Raw genomic sequence first — 16147 nt, forward strand, 5'->3', positions numbered from 1 at the left:
CCCCTGTAGCAGGCTGAGAGCCAGATCAACAAGCAGACCAAGGTGGGCGATATGGCTCGCAAGACTGACCGACCGGCCCTTCATCTCCGCATTCCCCCGCAGCCAGGGGCCCTGGGCAGCCCACCCCCCGCTGCCGCCCCCACCATTTTCATTGGCAGCCCCACTACCCCCGCCGGCTTGTCTACCTCTGCGGACGGGTTCCTGAAGCCGCCGGCGGGCACGGTGCCCGGCCCTGACTCGCCTGGTGAGCTCTTCCTCAAGCTCCCACCCCAGGTGCCCGCCCAAGTGCCTTCGCAGGACCCCTTTGGACTGGCCCCCACCTACGCTCTGGAGCCCCGCTTCCCCACGGCACCACCCACCTATCCTCCCTATCCTAGTTCGACTGGGGCCCCTGCACAGCCCCCAACGCTGGGCGCTTCGTCTCGTCCTGGGACTGGCCAGCCAGGGGAATTCCACGCTACCCCGCCTGGCACCCCCCGACACCAGCCCTCTACGCCTGATCCTTTCCTCAAACCCCGCTGCCCCTCACTGGACAACCTGGCTGTGCCTGAGAGCCCAGGGCTAGGGGGAGGCAAGGCTTCCGAGCCCCTGCTGTCACCCCCGCCTTTTGGGGAATCTCGGAAGGCTCTAGAGGTGAAGAAGGAAGAACTTGGGGCATCCTCTCCTAGCTATGGGCCCCCAAACCTGGGCTTTGCTGACTCACCCTCCTCAGGTCCCCACCTGGGTGGCCTGGAGTTAAAGGCACCTGATGTCTTCAAAGCCCCCCTGACCCCTCGGGCAACTCAGGTAGAGCCCCAGAGCCCGGGCTTGGGCCTAAGGCCCCAGGACCCACCCCCTGCCCAGGCTTTGGCCCCTTCTCCCCCCAGCCACTCGGACATCTTTCGCCCTAGCACCTACCCTGACCCCTATGCCCAGCCCCCATTGACCCCTCGGCCCCAGCCCCCACCCCCTGAGAGCTGCTGTGCCCTGCCCCCTCGCTCACTGCCCTCCGACCCTTTCTCTCGAGTGCCCGCCAGTCCCCAGTCCCAGTCCAGCTCCCAGTCTCCACTGACACCCCGTCCTCTGTCTGCTGAGGCTTTCTGCCCATCCCCCGTTACCCCGCGCTTCCAGTCCCCTGACCCTTATTCCCGCCCACCCTCACGCCCTCAGTCCCGTGACCCATTTGCCCCACTGCATAAGCCACCCCGAACCCAGCCCCCTGAAGTTGCCTTCAAGGCTGGGCCTCTAGCCCACACTCCCCTGGGGGCTGGGGGCTTCCCAGCAGCCCTGCCCTCAGGGCCGGCAGGTGAACTCCATGCCAAGGTCCCAAGTGGGCAGCCCCCCAATTTCGCCCGGTCCCCTGGGACGGGTGCATTTGTGGGCACCCCCTCACCCATGCGTTTCACTTTCTCTCAGGGGGTAGGGGAACCTTCCCTAAAGCCCCCTGTCCCGCAGCCTGGCCTCCCTCCACCCCATGGGATCAACAGCCATTTTGGGCCCGGCCCTACCTTGGGCAAGCCTCAAAGCACAAACTTCGCAGTAGCCACAGGGAACTTCCACCCATCGGGCAGCCCCCTGGGACCCAGCAGCGGGTCCACAGGAGAGGGCTATGGGCTGTCCCCGCTACGCCCCCCATCAGTCCTGCCACCACCTGCACCCGATGGATCCCTCCCCTACCTGTCCCATGGAGCCTCACAGCGGGCAGGCATCACCTCTCCAGTCGATAAGCGAGAAGACCCAGGAGCTGGAATGGGCAGCTCTTTGGCGGCATCTGAACTTCCAGGTACCCAGGACCCAGGCATGTCCAGCCTCAGCCAGACAGAGCTGGAGAAGCAGCGGCAGGTGGGTCGACATCCTGGATCTGAGGCCCCCATATCTCTGCTGTTTCTGTGCCAGCCCTGGGATTAGAGTAGAACGGACTTACTCTTCTCTGTTTTCTGCACAGCGCCAGCGACTACGGGAGCTGCTGATTCGGCAGCAGATCCAGCGCAACACCCTGCGGCAGGAGAAGGAAACAGCTGCAGCAGCTGCAGGAGCAGTGGGGCCCCCGGGCAGCTGGGCTGCTGAGCCCAGCAGTCCTGCCTTTGAGCAGCTGAGTCGAGGCCAGACCCCCTTCGCTGGGACCCAGGTAGGAAGAGTTGCAAGAGGAGGTGGGTCCAGGACACTGAAGGTGGCCCTACCTCCATCTACCTGTATCTCTCATAGGACAAGAGCAGCCTTGTGGGGCTGCCCCCAAGCAAGCTGGGTGGCCCCATCTTGGGGCCAGGGGCTTTCCCCAGCGATGACCGACTCTCCCGGCCACCTCCACCAGCCACCCCTTCTTCTATGGATGTGAACAGCCGGTGAGGCTCCAGGGGGTTCCCTGGGGGTAAATCAAGGGAACAGATTTTGCTACCGTTGTGTGCTGCCTCTGGTTTTTCCATCTCTCTAATCCTTCTCCAGTATTACTCTTCCCATTCCTTCCCCCTTGGTGCATTAACTGCCTCCTTTCCCACTGCCCTAAGCCCGTGTTCTAGCTCTTCTTCATCCTGATTTCATCTTACCGACTACTGCCTATTCTTCCAGGCAACTGGTGGGAGGCTCCCAAGCCTTCTATCAGCGAGCACCCTATCCTGGGTCCCTGCCCTTACAACAGCAGCAGCAGCAGCAGCAACTGTGGCAGCAGCAGCAGCAGCAGCAACAGCAACAGGCAACAGCAGCAACCACCATGCGACTTGCCATGTCTACTCGTTTTCCATCAACTCCTGGGCCTGAACTTGGTCGCCAAACCCTAGGTTCCCCCTTGGCGGGAATTCCCACCCGCCTGCCTGGCCCTGGTGAGCCACTGCCTGGTCCAGCTGGTCCTGCCCAGTTCATTGAGTTGCGGCACAATGTACAGAAAGGACTAGGACCTGGGGGGGCTCCATTTCCTGGTCAGGGCCCCCCTCAGAGACCCCGTTTTTACCCTGTAAATGAGGACTCCCACCGGCTGCCTCCTGAAGGGCTTCGAGGACTAGCGGTATCAGGCCTTCCCCCACAGAAACCCTCAGCCCCGCCGGCCCCTGAACTGAACAACAGCCTCCATCCAACGCCCCACACCAAGGGTCCTACCCTGCCCCCTGGCTTGGAGCTGGTCAGCCGGCCCCCCTCAAGCACTGAGCTTGGCCGCCCTCCTCCTCTGGTCCTGGAAGCTGGGAAGTTACCCTGTGAGGATCCTGAGCTGGACGATGACTTTGATGCCCATAAGGCCCTAGAGGATGATGAGGAACTTGCTCACCTGGGCCTGGGTGTGGATGTGGCCAAGGGAGATGATGAGCTGGGCACCCTGGAAAACCTGGAGACCAACGACCCCCACCTGGATGACCTGCTTAACGGGGATGAGTTTGACCTACTGGCCTATACTGATCCTGAGTTGGACACTGGGGACAAGAAAGACATCTTCAATGAGCACCTGAGGCTGGTGGAGTCGGCCAATGAAAAGGCTGAGCGGGAGGCCCTGCTGCGGGGGGTGGAGCCAGGACCCTTGGGCCCTGAGGAGCGCCCTCCCCCAGCTGCTGATGCCTCTGAGCCCCGTCTGGTGTCCGTGCTCCCTGAGGTGAAGCCCAAGGTGGAGGAGGGTGGTCGCCACCCTTCCCCTTGCCAGTTCACCATTACCACCCCCAAAGTAGAGCCAGCACCTACAACTACTTCCCTAGGCCTGGGGCTGAAGCCAGGACAGAGTGTGATAGGCAGCCGGGACACCCGGATGGGCACAGGACCCTTTTCCAGCAGTGGGCACACAACTGAGAAAGGCCCCTTTGGGGCCACAGGAGGACCGCCAGCTCACCTGCTGACCCCCAGCCCCCTGAGTGGCCCAGGAGGGTCCTCCCTGCTGGAAAAATTTGAGCTAGAGAGTGGGGCCCTGACCTTACCCGGTGGACACGCAGCATCTGGGGATGAGCTGGACAAGATGGAGAGCTCATTGGTAGCCAGTGAGTTACCCCTGCTCATCGAGGACCTGTTGGAGCATGAGAAGAAAGAGCTGCAGAAGAAGCAGCAGCTTTCAGCACAGCTGCAGCCTGCTCAGCAGCAGCAGCAGCAGCAGCAACAGCAGCATTCCCTACTGGCCACATCAGGCCCTGCCCAGGCTATGCCTTTGCCACACGAGGGCTCTTCCCCCAGTTTGGCTGGGCCCCAGCAGCAGCTTGCCCTGGGACTTGGAGGTTCCCGACAGCCAGGCTTGGCCCAACCACTGATGCCCACCCAGCCACCAGCTCATGCCCTCCAGCAGCGCCTGGCCCCATCCATGACCATGGTGTCCAACCAAGGGCATATGCTAAGTGGGCAGCATGGGGGGCAGGCAGGCTTGGTGCCCCAGCAGAGCCCACAGCCAGTTCTGGCACAGAAACCCATGAGTACCGTGCCACCTTCCATGTGCATGAAACCCCAGCAGCTGGCGATGCAGCAGCAGCTGGCTAACAGCTTTTTCCCGGATACAGGTAACCTCAGCTCGGGGCACTGGCTTAGTTATGCAGGGGTGATCACTGTTAGACCAGATGGGCACTGAAGCTACAGACCTAAGATAATCCCTAGTGAAGGGAGGTGGGACACAAAGAGTTGTGCCTAAATACTGTACTAGTGGTATTGGCATATAGCTGTTAAGAAGGGAGAAACAGTGCCTGGCATAGAGCAGGCATTCAGATGTTTGGATGAATGAATGGAACGAATGCGTGAGGCTGATCAGCAAAGGCTTTGTAGCTGTGGTGAGACCAGAAGTTTAGGATTTGGAGAGAAGTGGTACAAGAAAAAGCAATCAAGTAGGTGAAAAGACTTGAGTGAGACTGTAGTGGCAGGAAACCTGGGGGGTATATTTGGAGATGATGAGTGAAGTGGTTAGGCTGGGGTAGACTGTGTGGAGGGAAGTGAGTGGGCACTACCAAAATTTTGGAGGTAAGAAGAGGGTCCAGCCTGAGGAGGACCTCAAATTATAATCGCATTTATTGGGTACTCTTTGCCATGCAGTGTGCTGAGCGCTTTACATACATTGTCTAATTTAATCACAACAAACACATTAAATAGGTACTAATTATTTTTATGATTGATTATAGAAGAGGAAACTGAGGCATGGAGGTTAAACAGCTTGCCTAAGATCACAGAACTGACACAGCTAGAGTTTGAACCCTGCCCCTCTGATCCTGTTAACTATTTTACTACATCAAAATACCAGGAGAGGGGGGTCAGCCCAGTGGTGTAGTGGTTAAGTGCACATGCTCCGCTTTGGTGGCCTGGGGTTCGCTGGTTCGGATCCCTGGCGCACACCGATGCACTGCTTGTCAAGCTGTGCTGTGGCGGCGTCCCACATAAAGTAGAGGAAGATGGGTACGGATGTTAGGCCAGGGCCGGTCTTCCTCAGCAAAAAAGAGGATTGGCATCAGATGTTAGCTCAGGGCTGATCTTCCTCACACACACACACAAAAAATACCAGGAGAGGGAGTTTAGTTAGTCCTTTAAAAATGAGGAATCAGTTAAGTTTTCTGAGCAGTGGAAAAATATACAATGTGCAGGATTTTAGGAAGATTTAAGTTTTTGGTGATTGCTTATTTCTCCTTTTCTACTCAGGATCCTGGACAAGCAGGAGAGTGGGCTGTAGGTGATGCATGTTGTGCCCCAAACAGCTCTGGCATCTAGGGCTTTGGCATAGTGCCCACGTCTTGGGTTCTTGGGCTGCACCAATTGCCCTGAGAACACTACTTTTGAAGAAGGCTTTCTAGGTCATAAAGTATCCTCATATTCTTGTCACATTCGATCCCCTGAATAGCTCCAGGAGGCAGGCAGAGTAGGGATCATGATCTCTATCAAATAGAAGGGTAAACTGAGGCTCAGAGAGGCAAAATGACATTGATATATTAGCTCAACAAATATTTACTGAGTACCTTTTCCTAGCAGTGTGCAAGTAAAAACGGAGCTGTGTGTCCTGTGAATAACAGAGCTGAGCCACCTAGGCTACCTGGCTCCCAGTCCACTGGTCTTTCCACCATGCCATGCTTTTGTTCTGCTTGGCTTGGTATGGAGGTCAAGGTGTTGGAAGGAACAGCAGGCATGGAATGGAGCATTGACCCCAATGCCCAGCTCACTTGGCTCTTTCCTCTCCAGACCTGGACAAATTTGCTGCAGAAGATATCATTGATCCCATTGCAAAGGCCAAGATGGTGGCTTTGAAAGGCATCAAGAAGGTGATGGCTCAGGGCAGCATTGGAGTGGCACCTGGTATGAACAGGTAAGACTTAGGGGTGGGCAGTTTGCCCCTTTCCTTTCTTGGTCCCTCCCCTCCCTACTTGTCCTACCTCTTTGCCTTTCAACTTTCCCCATCACCAACACATCCTCTTTGCTTTGGTGGACTCCAGGCAGCAAGTGTCCCTGCTAGCCCAGAGGCTCTCAGGGGGGCCTGGCAGTGATCTGCAGAACCACGTGGCAGCTGGGAGTGGCCAGGTAAGTTGTCAGGTGGAAGTAGGAACTTGTGTCCTATGCCATTGGGCCACCGTTCGTAGGGCCTCTTATAGAACAGTGACCCTCTAGCAGTCTCTCTCATCACAGGAACGGAGTGCCGGTGACCCCTCCCAGCCTCGTCCCAATCCACCCACTTTTGCCCAGGGAGTGATCAGTGAGTATGGGGATGGGGAGAAGTGTGCAAGGGGGTGGCTTAGGGCATGTGGAGGAAGAGGGACTGGGGTCACCATTTTGCAGGTCCTGACACCTTGCTTCCTTTCCCAGATGAGGCTGACCAGCGGCAGTATGAGGAATGGCTGTTCCATACCCAGCAGCTCCTACAGATGCAGCTGAAGGTGCTAGAGGAGCAGATTGGTGTGCACCGCAAGTCGCGGAAGGCTCTGTGTGCCAAGCAGCGCACTGCCAAAAAGGCAGGCCGTGAGTTCCCAGAGGCTGATGCTGAGAAGCTCAAGCTAGTTACGGAGCAGCAGAGCAAGATCCAGAAGCAGCTGGATCAGGTAGGGAAAGCAAACTTCAGGCTAGCAAACAGGAGCCTGGGAAGAGGGATGGCATGGGTGGCCGGGCTCCAGGCTGACCTCCCCAACCCTCCCGTGTTAGGTCCGGAAGCAGCAGAAGGAGCACACTAATCTCATGGCAGAATACCGGAATAAGCAGCAGCAGCAACAGCAACAGCAACAGCAGCAGCACTCAGCCGTGCTGGCCCTTAGCCCTTCCCAGAGTCCCCGGCTACTCACCAAGCTCCCTGGTCAGCTGCTCCCTGGCCATGGGCTGCAGCCACCACAGGGGCCACCCGGTGGGCAAGCTGGAGGTCTTCGCCTGCCCCCAGGGGGCATGGCACTACCGGGACAGCCTGGTGGTCCTTTCCTCAACACGACCCTGGCTCAACAGCAGCAACAGCAACATTCTGGTGGGGCTGGGGCCTTGCCTGGCCCCTCAGGGGGCTTTTTCCCTGGCAACCTTGCTCTTCGAGGCCTAGGACCTGATTCGAGGCTTTTACAGGAAAGGCAGCTGCAGCTACAGCAGCAACGCATGCAATTGGCCCAGAAACTGCAACAACAGCAGCAGCAGCAGCAGCACCTCCTAGGACAGGTGGCAATCCAGCAGCAACAGCAGCAGGGCACAGGGGTACAAGCGAACCAGGCTCTGGGTCCCAAGCCCCAGGGGCTTTTGCCTCCCAGCAGCCATCAGGGCCTCTTGGTCCAGCAGCTGTCCCCCCAACCACCCCAGGGGCCCCAGGGCATGCTGGGCCCTGCCCAGGTGGCAGTGTTGCAACAACAGCAGCAGCAACAGCACCCTGGAGCTTTGGGCCCCCAGGGCCCACACAGACAGGTGCTTCTGACCCAGTCTCGGGTGCTGAGTTCCCCGCAGCTGGCACAGCAGGGTCAGGGCCTTACAGGACACCGGCTGGTCACAGCCCAGCAGCAGCAACAGCACCAACAGCAGGGATCCATGGCAGGGCTTTCCCATCTTCAGCAGGGTCTCATGCCACACAGTGGGCAGCCCAAACTGAGCGCTCAGCCCGTGGGCTCCTTACAGCAGCAACAGCTTCAGCAGCAGCAGCTACAGCAGCAGCAGCAACAACAGCAACAACTTCAACAGCAGCAGCAGCAACAGCAACAGCTACAACAGCAGCAGCAGCAGCAACAACTTCAGCAGCAACAGCTACAGCAGCAGCAGCAACAACTTCAGCAGCAGCAGCAGCAGCAGCAGCAACAACTTCAGCAGCAGCAGCAGCAGCAGCAGCTTCAACAGCAGCAGCTTCAGCAGCAGCAGCAGTTTCAACAGCAGCAGCAGCAGTTTCAACAGCAACAGCAGCAGATGGGCCTCTTGAACCAGAGTCGAACTTTACTGTCCCCCCCGCAGCAGCAGCAGCAGCAGCAGCAGCAGCAGCAGCAGCAGCAGCAGCAGCAACAGCAGGTGACAATTGGTCCTGGCCTGCCAGCTAAGCCTCTGCAACACTTTTCTAGCTCTGGAGCCCTGGGCCCAACCGTCCTCCTCACGGGCAAGGAACAAAGCATTGTAGAGACACCTCTTCCTCCAGAGGCCACGGAGGGGCCTTCCACACATCAGGGAGGGCCGTTAGCAATAGGGACTGTTCCTGAGTCCGTGGCCACTGAACCGGGGGAGGTAAAGCCCTCACTCTCTGGGGACTCGCAACTCCTGCTTGTCCAACCCCAGGCCCAGCCTCAGCCCAACTCTGTGCAGCTGCAGCCACCTCTGAGGCTCCCAGGACAACAGCAGCAGCAAGTTAACTTGCTCCACACAGCAGGTGTGGGAAGCCATGGGCAGCCAACTAGTGGATCATCTGAGGCCTCATCTATGCCTCACCTGCTGGCCCAACCCTCTGTTTCCGTAGGGGAGCAGCCTGGGCCCATGACCCAGAACCTTCCGGGCTCTCAACAGCCCCTTGGACTAGAGCGGCCCATGCAGAGTAATGCAGGGCCACAGCCTGCCAAACCAGGATCTGCCCCCCAGTCTGGGCAGGGCCTGCCTGGAACTGGAGTCATGCCTACAGTGGGTCAGCTTCGAGCACAGCTCCAAGGAGTCCTGGCCAAAAACCCGCAGCTACGGCACCTGAGTCCTCAGCAGCAGCAGCAGCTGCAGGCACTCCTCATGCAGCGGCAGCTACAGCAGAGTCAGGCAGTACGCCAGACCCCACCCTACCAGGAGCCTGGGACCCAACCCTCTCCCCTCCAGGGCCTCCTAGGCCGCCAACCCCACCTTGGGGGCTTCCCTGGATCCCAGACAGGCCCCCTCCAGGAGCTAGGAGCAGGGCTTCGACCTCAGGGTGCACCTCGGCTCCCTGCCCCACAAGGAGCCTTATCCACAGGACCAGTCCTTGGCCCTGTCCATCCTACACCTACACCATCCAGCCCCCAAGAGCCAAAGAGACCTTCCTCACAATTACCTTCCCCCAGCTCCCAGCTGCCCTCTGAAGCCCAGCTCACCCCTAACCAGCCAGGGACCCCAAAAGCCCAGGGGCCACCCTTGGAGCTGCCTCCTGGGAAGGTCTCACCTGCTGCTGCCCAGCTTGTGGATACCTTTTTTGGCAAGGGGCTAGGACCTTGGGACCCCCCGGACAACCTTGCAGAAGCCCAGAAGCCAGAGCAGAGCAGCCTGGTACCTGGGCATCTGGAGCAGGTGAATGGGCAGGTGGTGCCTGAGCCACCCCATCTCAGCATCAAGCAGGAACCTCGGGAAGAGCCATGCGCCTTGGGAGCCCAGGCAGTGAAGAGGGAGGCCAACGGGGAGCCAGTAGGGGCACCAGGTACCAGCAACCACCTCCTGCTGGCAGGCACCCGCTCAGAGGCCGGGCATCTGCTCTTGCAGAAGCTTCTACGGGCAAAGAATGTGCAACTCAGCACTGGGCGGGGGCCCGAGGGGCTGCGAGCTGAGATCAACGGGCACATTGACAGCAAGCTGGCTGGGCTGGAGCAGAAACTACAGGGTACCCCCAGCAATAAAGAGGTGAGTACTCTAGCTAGAGTGGAGCAGTCAGAATGGGGCCTGGAGCCCAGGGGCAGAGTGAACAGATCTGGGTCAAACAGAAGAGGTGAGGGCTCCAAGGAGGACAGCAGCCTTCACTGTGCGTTTATCCGGCTTAGGATACAGCAGCCAGGAAGCCTTTGACACCGAAGCCCAAGCGGGTACAGAAGGCAAGCGACAGGTTGGTGAGCTCCCGAAAGAAGCTGCGGAAGGAGGACGGGGTCAGGGCCAGCGAGGCCTTGCTGAAACAGCTGAAACAGGTGACCCCCAGGAGCCAGTCCCCTGGTCCCATCCCAGGATAGGGGGCACCCTGGCCCCCAGCTGTGCAGTGGCAGAGATGTACACGCTGCAGGTTTCCAACCTTGTCATCTTGCCCCTCCTAGGAGCTGTCCCTGCTGCCCCTAACGGAGCCTACCATCACCGCCAATTTTAGCCTCTTCGCTCCCTTTGGCAGTGGCTGCCCCATCAATGGGCAGTGCCAGCTGAGGGGGGCTTTTGGAAGTGGGGCACTGCCCACTGGCCCTGACTACTATTCCCAGCTGCTTACCAAGGTCAGAAAAGTGGCAATACCTTTTGGGGATGATGAGGTTCTTGGGGAGGTGGAGGTGGGAATGGAAGACTTGAGGAAATTGCTGATGTAGTGTGGGGCCAGGAGATTATGTCAGTCTCCCTATGCCATCTTGCACACAACACCCCACCCCACCCCCAGAATAACCTGAGTAACCCGCCGACACCACCCTCGTCGCTGCCCCCCACCCCACCCCCATCGGTGCAGCAGAAGATGGTGAATGGTGTAACTCCATCTGAAGAGCTGGGGGAGCACCCCAAGGATGCCGCCTCTGCCCGGGACGCTGAAGGCACGCTGAGGGGTAAGTCAAGAGCAGAGGGGCTTCTCCTTCCCTAGCAGGACCTGGTGGCTGGGGTCCAAGCCAGTTAGTATGCCCTGTCATACAGTTTAAGGTATGAGTGGGTTGCATATTCCTCTGTGTGCATACACGACAGGGTACCTGAGATAGGAAGGGCCTCTTCAGGACTGATTTGCTGGAGGCAAGGATGGGCTTCTAGAGTCTAGAGCAAAGGCGACAGGGGAGGAGGGTAGCAGGAAGAGGATTAATGGAGCTTTTGTTTGGAAGGAACGGCCCAGCTTTACTGGGTATGGAACTACAGTCAGATCCGGATTTGGATTCTGGCTCCTACATTCATTTAGCTGTGTTACTGCAGCCAAGTAACTTGATTGGCTTGTGTGAGCCTGAATTTCCTCACTGTAAAATGGGTATTAGAATACTGGTCTCATAGAGTTGTTAAAAGATTTTAAACAAAGAGTGAACCTAAAGCCCAGGGCCTGGCACATAAGAAAGGCTCAATGGATATAGCTTGTCTGCCCCACACTGGTAGATGGGTGGGTGAGTAGACAGTGGTCATGACAACTAGGCTATATCTTGTACTAGTCAGGCCTGGAATATGGGGGAGAAGCACCATCAGCTCTGGCAGCTGTCAGCCTGACTTTTCTTCTCCTTGCCTACCCTTCAGATGCTTCAGAAGTGAAGAGTCTAGACCTGCTGGCTGCCTTGCCTACACCCCCTCACAATCAGACTGAGGATATCAGGTGGGGGTGGGGCCGGAAATGGGGATAAGGAATGGGGGTGGGGGGCACATTGCCTCATTTTTCCTTGGGCCAATGGCAGATTTTAAGTAAGGCTATGACATCTACTGATCTCTAGATTTTGGAGGGGGCGTCTGCAGGGCTGTAGCAACAAATGTCTACTTTTGGCTCACAGGATGGAGAGTGATGAGGACAGTGATTCTCCTGACAGCATTGTGCCAGCTTCATCCCCTGAGAGCATCCTAGGGGAAGAGGCCCCTCGTTTCCCTCAGCTGGGCTCAGGCCGGTGGGAGCAGGATGACCGAGCTCTCTCCCCTGTCATCCCCATCATTCCTCGGGCCAGCATCCCAGGTAGAGGCTGTTCTGGGCATGGGCCAGGCCAGGCTGGGTTGTCAGAGGCTGGGAGAGAGAGGCAGCTGGAACTTACACAGGTCCCTCTTTCTCATTTAGTCTTCCCAGATACCAAACCTTATGGGGCCCTGGACCTGGAGGCCCCTGGGAAGCTGCCTTCTACAACTTGGGAAAAGGGCAAAGGAAGCGAGGTGTCAGTCATGCTGACGGTCTCTGCTGCGGCAGCCAAGGTGTGTCCTGGGGGTACCTCAGAGGCCAAAGAGACACTGGTCAGAGGGCAGTCCCTGGAGCTTGTCTGGATAAATTCCATCATTCAAAACTATGTACTAAGGACCTACTATGTGTGAAAGCCTGAGTGAGACTGTGGGATTAAGGTAAATGAAGCATGAGGGGTCCCTGCCCTCAAGGAGCTCATAGTCCAGTGGTAAAGACAGAAGTCAACAAATAAGGAGAACGTGTGTAATGCAACCAGTGCTGCAAGACAGCATGTCCCCAGTCGCGTTGGGTAGAACTCTGTTTTTTTTTAAAATGTTGGGCCGGCCCTGTGGCTTGGCGGTTGGGTGCGCGCACTCCGCTACTGGCGGCCCGGGTTCGGATCCCGGGCGCGCACCGACGCACCACTTGTCCGGCCATGCTGGGGCCGCGTCCCACATGCAGCGGCTAGCAGGATGTGCAATTATGACGTACAACTATCTACTGGGGCTTTGGGGAGAAAAAGGGGGAAAAAGGAGGAGGATTGGCAGTAGATGTTGGCTCAGGGCCCGTCTTCCTCAGCAAAAAGAGGAGGATTGGCATGGATGTTAGCTCAGAACTGATCTTCCTCACCAAAAAAAAAAAAAGAAAAAGAAAATGTTAACAGAGCTTTGTGGTCAAAGAAAATTGGAAATCCCAATTAAAACAACAAAACAGGTTTCTTTACTGCTAGACTCCTCAGATCCTTTAATTTGCTGATGTGGATCGTGAATCTCCCAAGTTGTGGGTATAGTGTACATCATTTCCAAAACTTAGTTGTCACAAGTCCCCTTTGGTGGAGCTCCTGTTGGCATAGCAGTTTGGGAAAGGCTGCTGTAAGGAGGTGTGAGAGGAGCTGGATGTTGCAGGGGCAGGACTGACCGGCTGCGTGGGGAGTTGTGTTCTGGGTGTCCTTGTCCCCACCAAGCTGGTGGTAGTGCTCACTCCACATACTCTGCCGACACGGCTCTCCCACCTCCTTCCCTGCCCTGGCAGAACCTGAATGGTGTGATGGTGGCAGTGGCGGAGCTGCTAAGCATGAAGATCCCCAACTCCTACGAGGTGCTGTTCCCAGAGAGTCCAGCCCGGGCAGGCCTTGAGCCTAAGAAGGGGGAAGCTGAGGGCCCCGGTGAGTGTGGCAGGAAAACTCCTTGGGACCTGCGAGGAATGATTCTGGTGGGAGGCTCTGACCCCTTCCTTCCTGCAGGTGGAAAGGACAAGGGTCTGGGAGGCAAGAGCCCAGAAGCTGGCCCTGATTGGCTGAAGCAGTTTGATGCTGTGTTGCCTGGTTATACCCTCAAGAGCCAGCTAGACATCTTGAGTCTCCTGAAACAGGTGGGTCTGGGGGAGAAAAGGGAGTGGGTACCTGGCTAGGGCAAAGAAGGCAGAGGGCTTTTGGGAGAGTGGAATCTGGGTGGGGTGAGGGAGGGCGCTGGTTAGGTGAGGAGCTGGCACTAATGATACAGAGCGTGTGCCCTCATAGGAGAGTCCTGCCCCAGAGCCACCCACCCAACACAGCTACACGTACAACGTCTCCAATCTGGATGTGCGACAGCTCTCAGCCCCACCTCCTGAAGAACCCTCCCCACCCCCATCCCCCTTGGCACCCTCTCCTGCCAGCCCCCCTGCTGAACCCCTGGTTGAACTTCCAGCTGAACCCTCAGCTGAGCCACCAGTCCCCTCACCTCTGCCACTGGCCTCATCCCCTGAATCAGCCCGGCCCAAGCCCCGAGCCCGGCCCTCTGAAGAGGGTGAAGATTCCCGGACCCCTCGCCTCAAGAAGTGGAAGGGGGTGCGCTGGAAGCGGCTGCGGCTGCTGCTAACGATCCAAAAGGGCAGTGGGCGGCAGGAGGATGAGCGGGAAGTGGCAGAGTTTATGGAACAGCTTGGCACAGCCCTGCGACCGGACAAGGTGCCTCGAGACATGCGGCGGTGCTGCTTCTGTCATGAGGAGGGTGATGGGGCCACTGATGGGCCTGCCCGCCTGCTGAACCTGGACCTGGACCTGTGGGTACATCTCAACTGTGCCCTGTGGTCCACGGAGGTATATGAGACCCAAGGCGGGGCGCTGATGAATGTGGAGGTTGCCCTGCACCGAGGACTGCTAACCAAGTGCTCCCTGTGCCAGCGCACTGGTGCCACCAGCAGCTGCAATCGTATGCGTTGTCCCAACGTCTACCATTTTGCCTGCGCCATCCGCGCCAAGTGCATGTTCTTCAAGGACAAGACCATGCTCTGTCCAATGCATAAGATCAAGGGGCCCTGTGAGCAGGAGCTGAGCTCTTTTGCTGTCTTCCGGCGGGTCTATATTGAGCGGGATGAAGTGAAGCAAATCGCCAGCATCATCCAGCGGGGAGAGCGGCTGCACATGTTCCGAGTGGGGGGCCTTGTGTTCCACGCCATTGGACAGCTGCTCCCCCACCAGATGGCTGACTTCCACAGTGCCACTGCCCTCTATCCTGTGGGCTACGAGGCCACACGCATCTACTGGAGCCTCCGCACCAACAACCGCCGCTGCTGCTACCGCTGCTCCATCGGCGAGAACAACGGGCGGCCAGAGTTCGTCATCAAAGTCATTGAGCAGGGCCTGGAGGACCTAGTCTTCACTGATGCCTCTCCCCAGGGTGAGCACTGGGCCCTTGAAATGGTAATGCAGAATTGGGCAAGTTTCTCCCAGAACCACATTTACGCTGTCGAGAAGAGATCTGCAGGGTCCCTGTGAGTGGTCTTTCCCCCACCACAGGCAGGCAGAGGTCTCTTAAGATCCCCAGAGAATGTGTTTTAGCCTTTCTCAGTCACCTTACATTCTCTTATAATGAAAGAGATTCAGCTTGTCTAACTTCACATATTCTAGCTCCCTTTCCTAACCTCAGTTCTAAGACCCTGTCAGCTGGCTCGCCCAATCTGATCCTGACCTCGAGTTCCTTGTGGTTGCTTTTTCCTGGACAAAATTCTTTTGATCTTAGTTTTAGTGTTAATGATAAAAGTAATAGTAAGAGCAGTTACCTTTTAGTGAGCATGTACTATGTGCCACAGACAGCTAAGTGATTGATAGAGGTCATTTTGTTCATGCAACTCTATGAGGTAAGTACTATTGTTATGCCGGGTTTATATATGAAGAAACTGAGTCTTAGAGAGATTTAAGTATTTGGCTTATGGTCCCCATGGCCATTACTAGAAGCCAAACCCAAGTCTTCCCAACTCCAAAGCATGCCTGTTGTTCTGGCTCTTGACAATGCCCATGGCCTGTGCTGAGTCTCCTGGGCCCTGGGTTCATGTTTCTGTGTCACAAGGCTCTCTGATTCCCCTCCAGGGTGGGAAGCCTCCTGGCTTGTTGAGGGAGACTGAGACTGGGAGGCCGAGAGCAGGTCCTGAAGAACCACACACCCTGATGACAGGGAGGTGTGCATGCTTTAGAAAACAGCTGTAGCTCTGGGTCAAGGTTAGGGCTGAGGTCAATGAGCAGAAGTTGCCTCTGAGGGCTGCTCTCTTTCCTTGCATCTTAGCTGTGTGGAATCGCATCATTGAGCCTGTGGCTGCCATGAGAAAAGAGGCTGACATGCTGCGGCTCTTCCCTGAGTACCTGAAAGGCGAGGAGCTCTTTGGGTTGACGGTGCACGCCGTGCTGCGCATAGCTGAATCAGTAAGGAAGGGGTGGGGGGCTGGGGGCCAGGTGGTCACTGGGAACTAGGGTCCTGCCCTAGAAGTGCTCAGGCTAAGGTGAGCACCACCTGTGCCCACAGCTGCCTGGAGTGGAGAGCTGTCAAAACTATTTATTCCGCTATGGACGCCACCCCCTGATGGAGCTGCCGCTCATGATCAACCCCACTGGTTGTGCCCGATCGGAGCCTAAAATCCTCACACACTACAAACGGTGAGCTTGTGGGGCTGGGGCCAAGGAGTGTGGGTGTTGGTAGGGACCCTCTGGCCAATTATGAGGGTGTGGGGTTACAGATCAGAGTTCCCTTAACGAGACTGAGGGTTCACTGTAAGCCTCCTGATTAGAGGGTGTGTAGGTATCACTAGGGTATC

The 16147-nt window shown here is 57.3% G+C and overlaps 1 protein-coding gene across 6 annotated transcripts in view; it reads left to right on the top strand.

Annotated features, from left to right (window-relative positions):
• Window positions 1-16147, top strand: part of KMT2D (lysine methyltransferase 2D) — a 40945-nt gene that overhangs the window by 19388 nt on the left and 5410 nt on the right. For all 6 annotated transcript variants that reach the window (XM_058558354.1, XM_058558358.1, XM_058558357.1 and 3 more), the window contains exons 32-51: window positions 10-1821; window positions 1925-2107; window positions 2185-2321; window positions 2545-4436; window positions 6091-6214; window positions 6342-6426; window positions 6532-6598; window positions 6709-6941; window positions 7042-9912; window positions 10050-10190; window positions 10314-10481; window positions 10640-10799; window positions 11461-11536; window positions 11709-11884; window positions 11984-12114; window positions 13112-13244; window positions 13323-13450; window positions 13599-14739; window positions 15622-15758; window positions 15859-15989. In XM_058558354.1, the coding sequence (XP_058414337.1) occupies window positions 10-1821; window positions 1925-2107; window positions 2185-2321; window positions 2545-4436; window positions 6091-6214; window positions 6342-6426; window positions 6532-6598; window positions 6709-6941; window positions 7042-9912; window positions 10050-10190; window positions 10314-10481; window positions 10640-10799; window positions 11461-11536; window positions 11709-11884; window positions 11984-12114; window positions 13112-13244; window positions 13323-13450; window positions 13599-14739; window positions 15622-15758; window positions 15859-15989 (9926 nt within the window). The remainder of the gene's footprint in view (window positions 1-9; window positions 1822-1924; window positions 2108-2184; window positions 2322-2544; window positions 4437-6090; window positions 6215-6341; window positions 6427-6531; window positions 6599-6708; window positions 6942-7041; window positions 9913-10049; window positions 10191-10313; window positions 10482-10639; window positions 10800-11460; window positions 11537-11708; window positions 11885-11983; window positions 12115-13111; window positions 13245-13322; window positions 13451-13598; window positions 14740-15621; window positions 15759-15858; window positions 15990-16147) is intronic.

Source organism: Diceros bicornis, chromosome 17 (genome assembly GCF_020826845.1).
Source record: "Diceros bicornis minor isolate mBicDic1 chromosome 17, mDicBic1.mat.cur, whole genome shotgun sequence".
Lineage (NCBI taxonomy): Eukaryota > Metazoa > Chordata > Mammalia > Perissodactyla > Rhinocerotidae > Diceros > Diceros bicornis.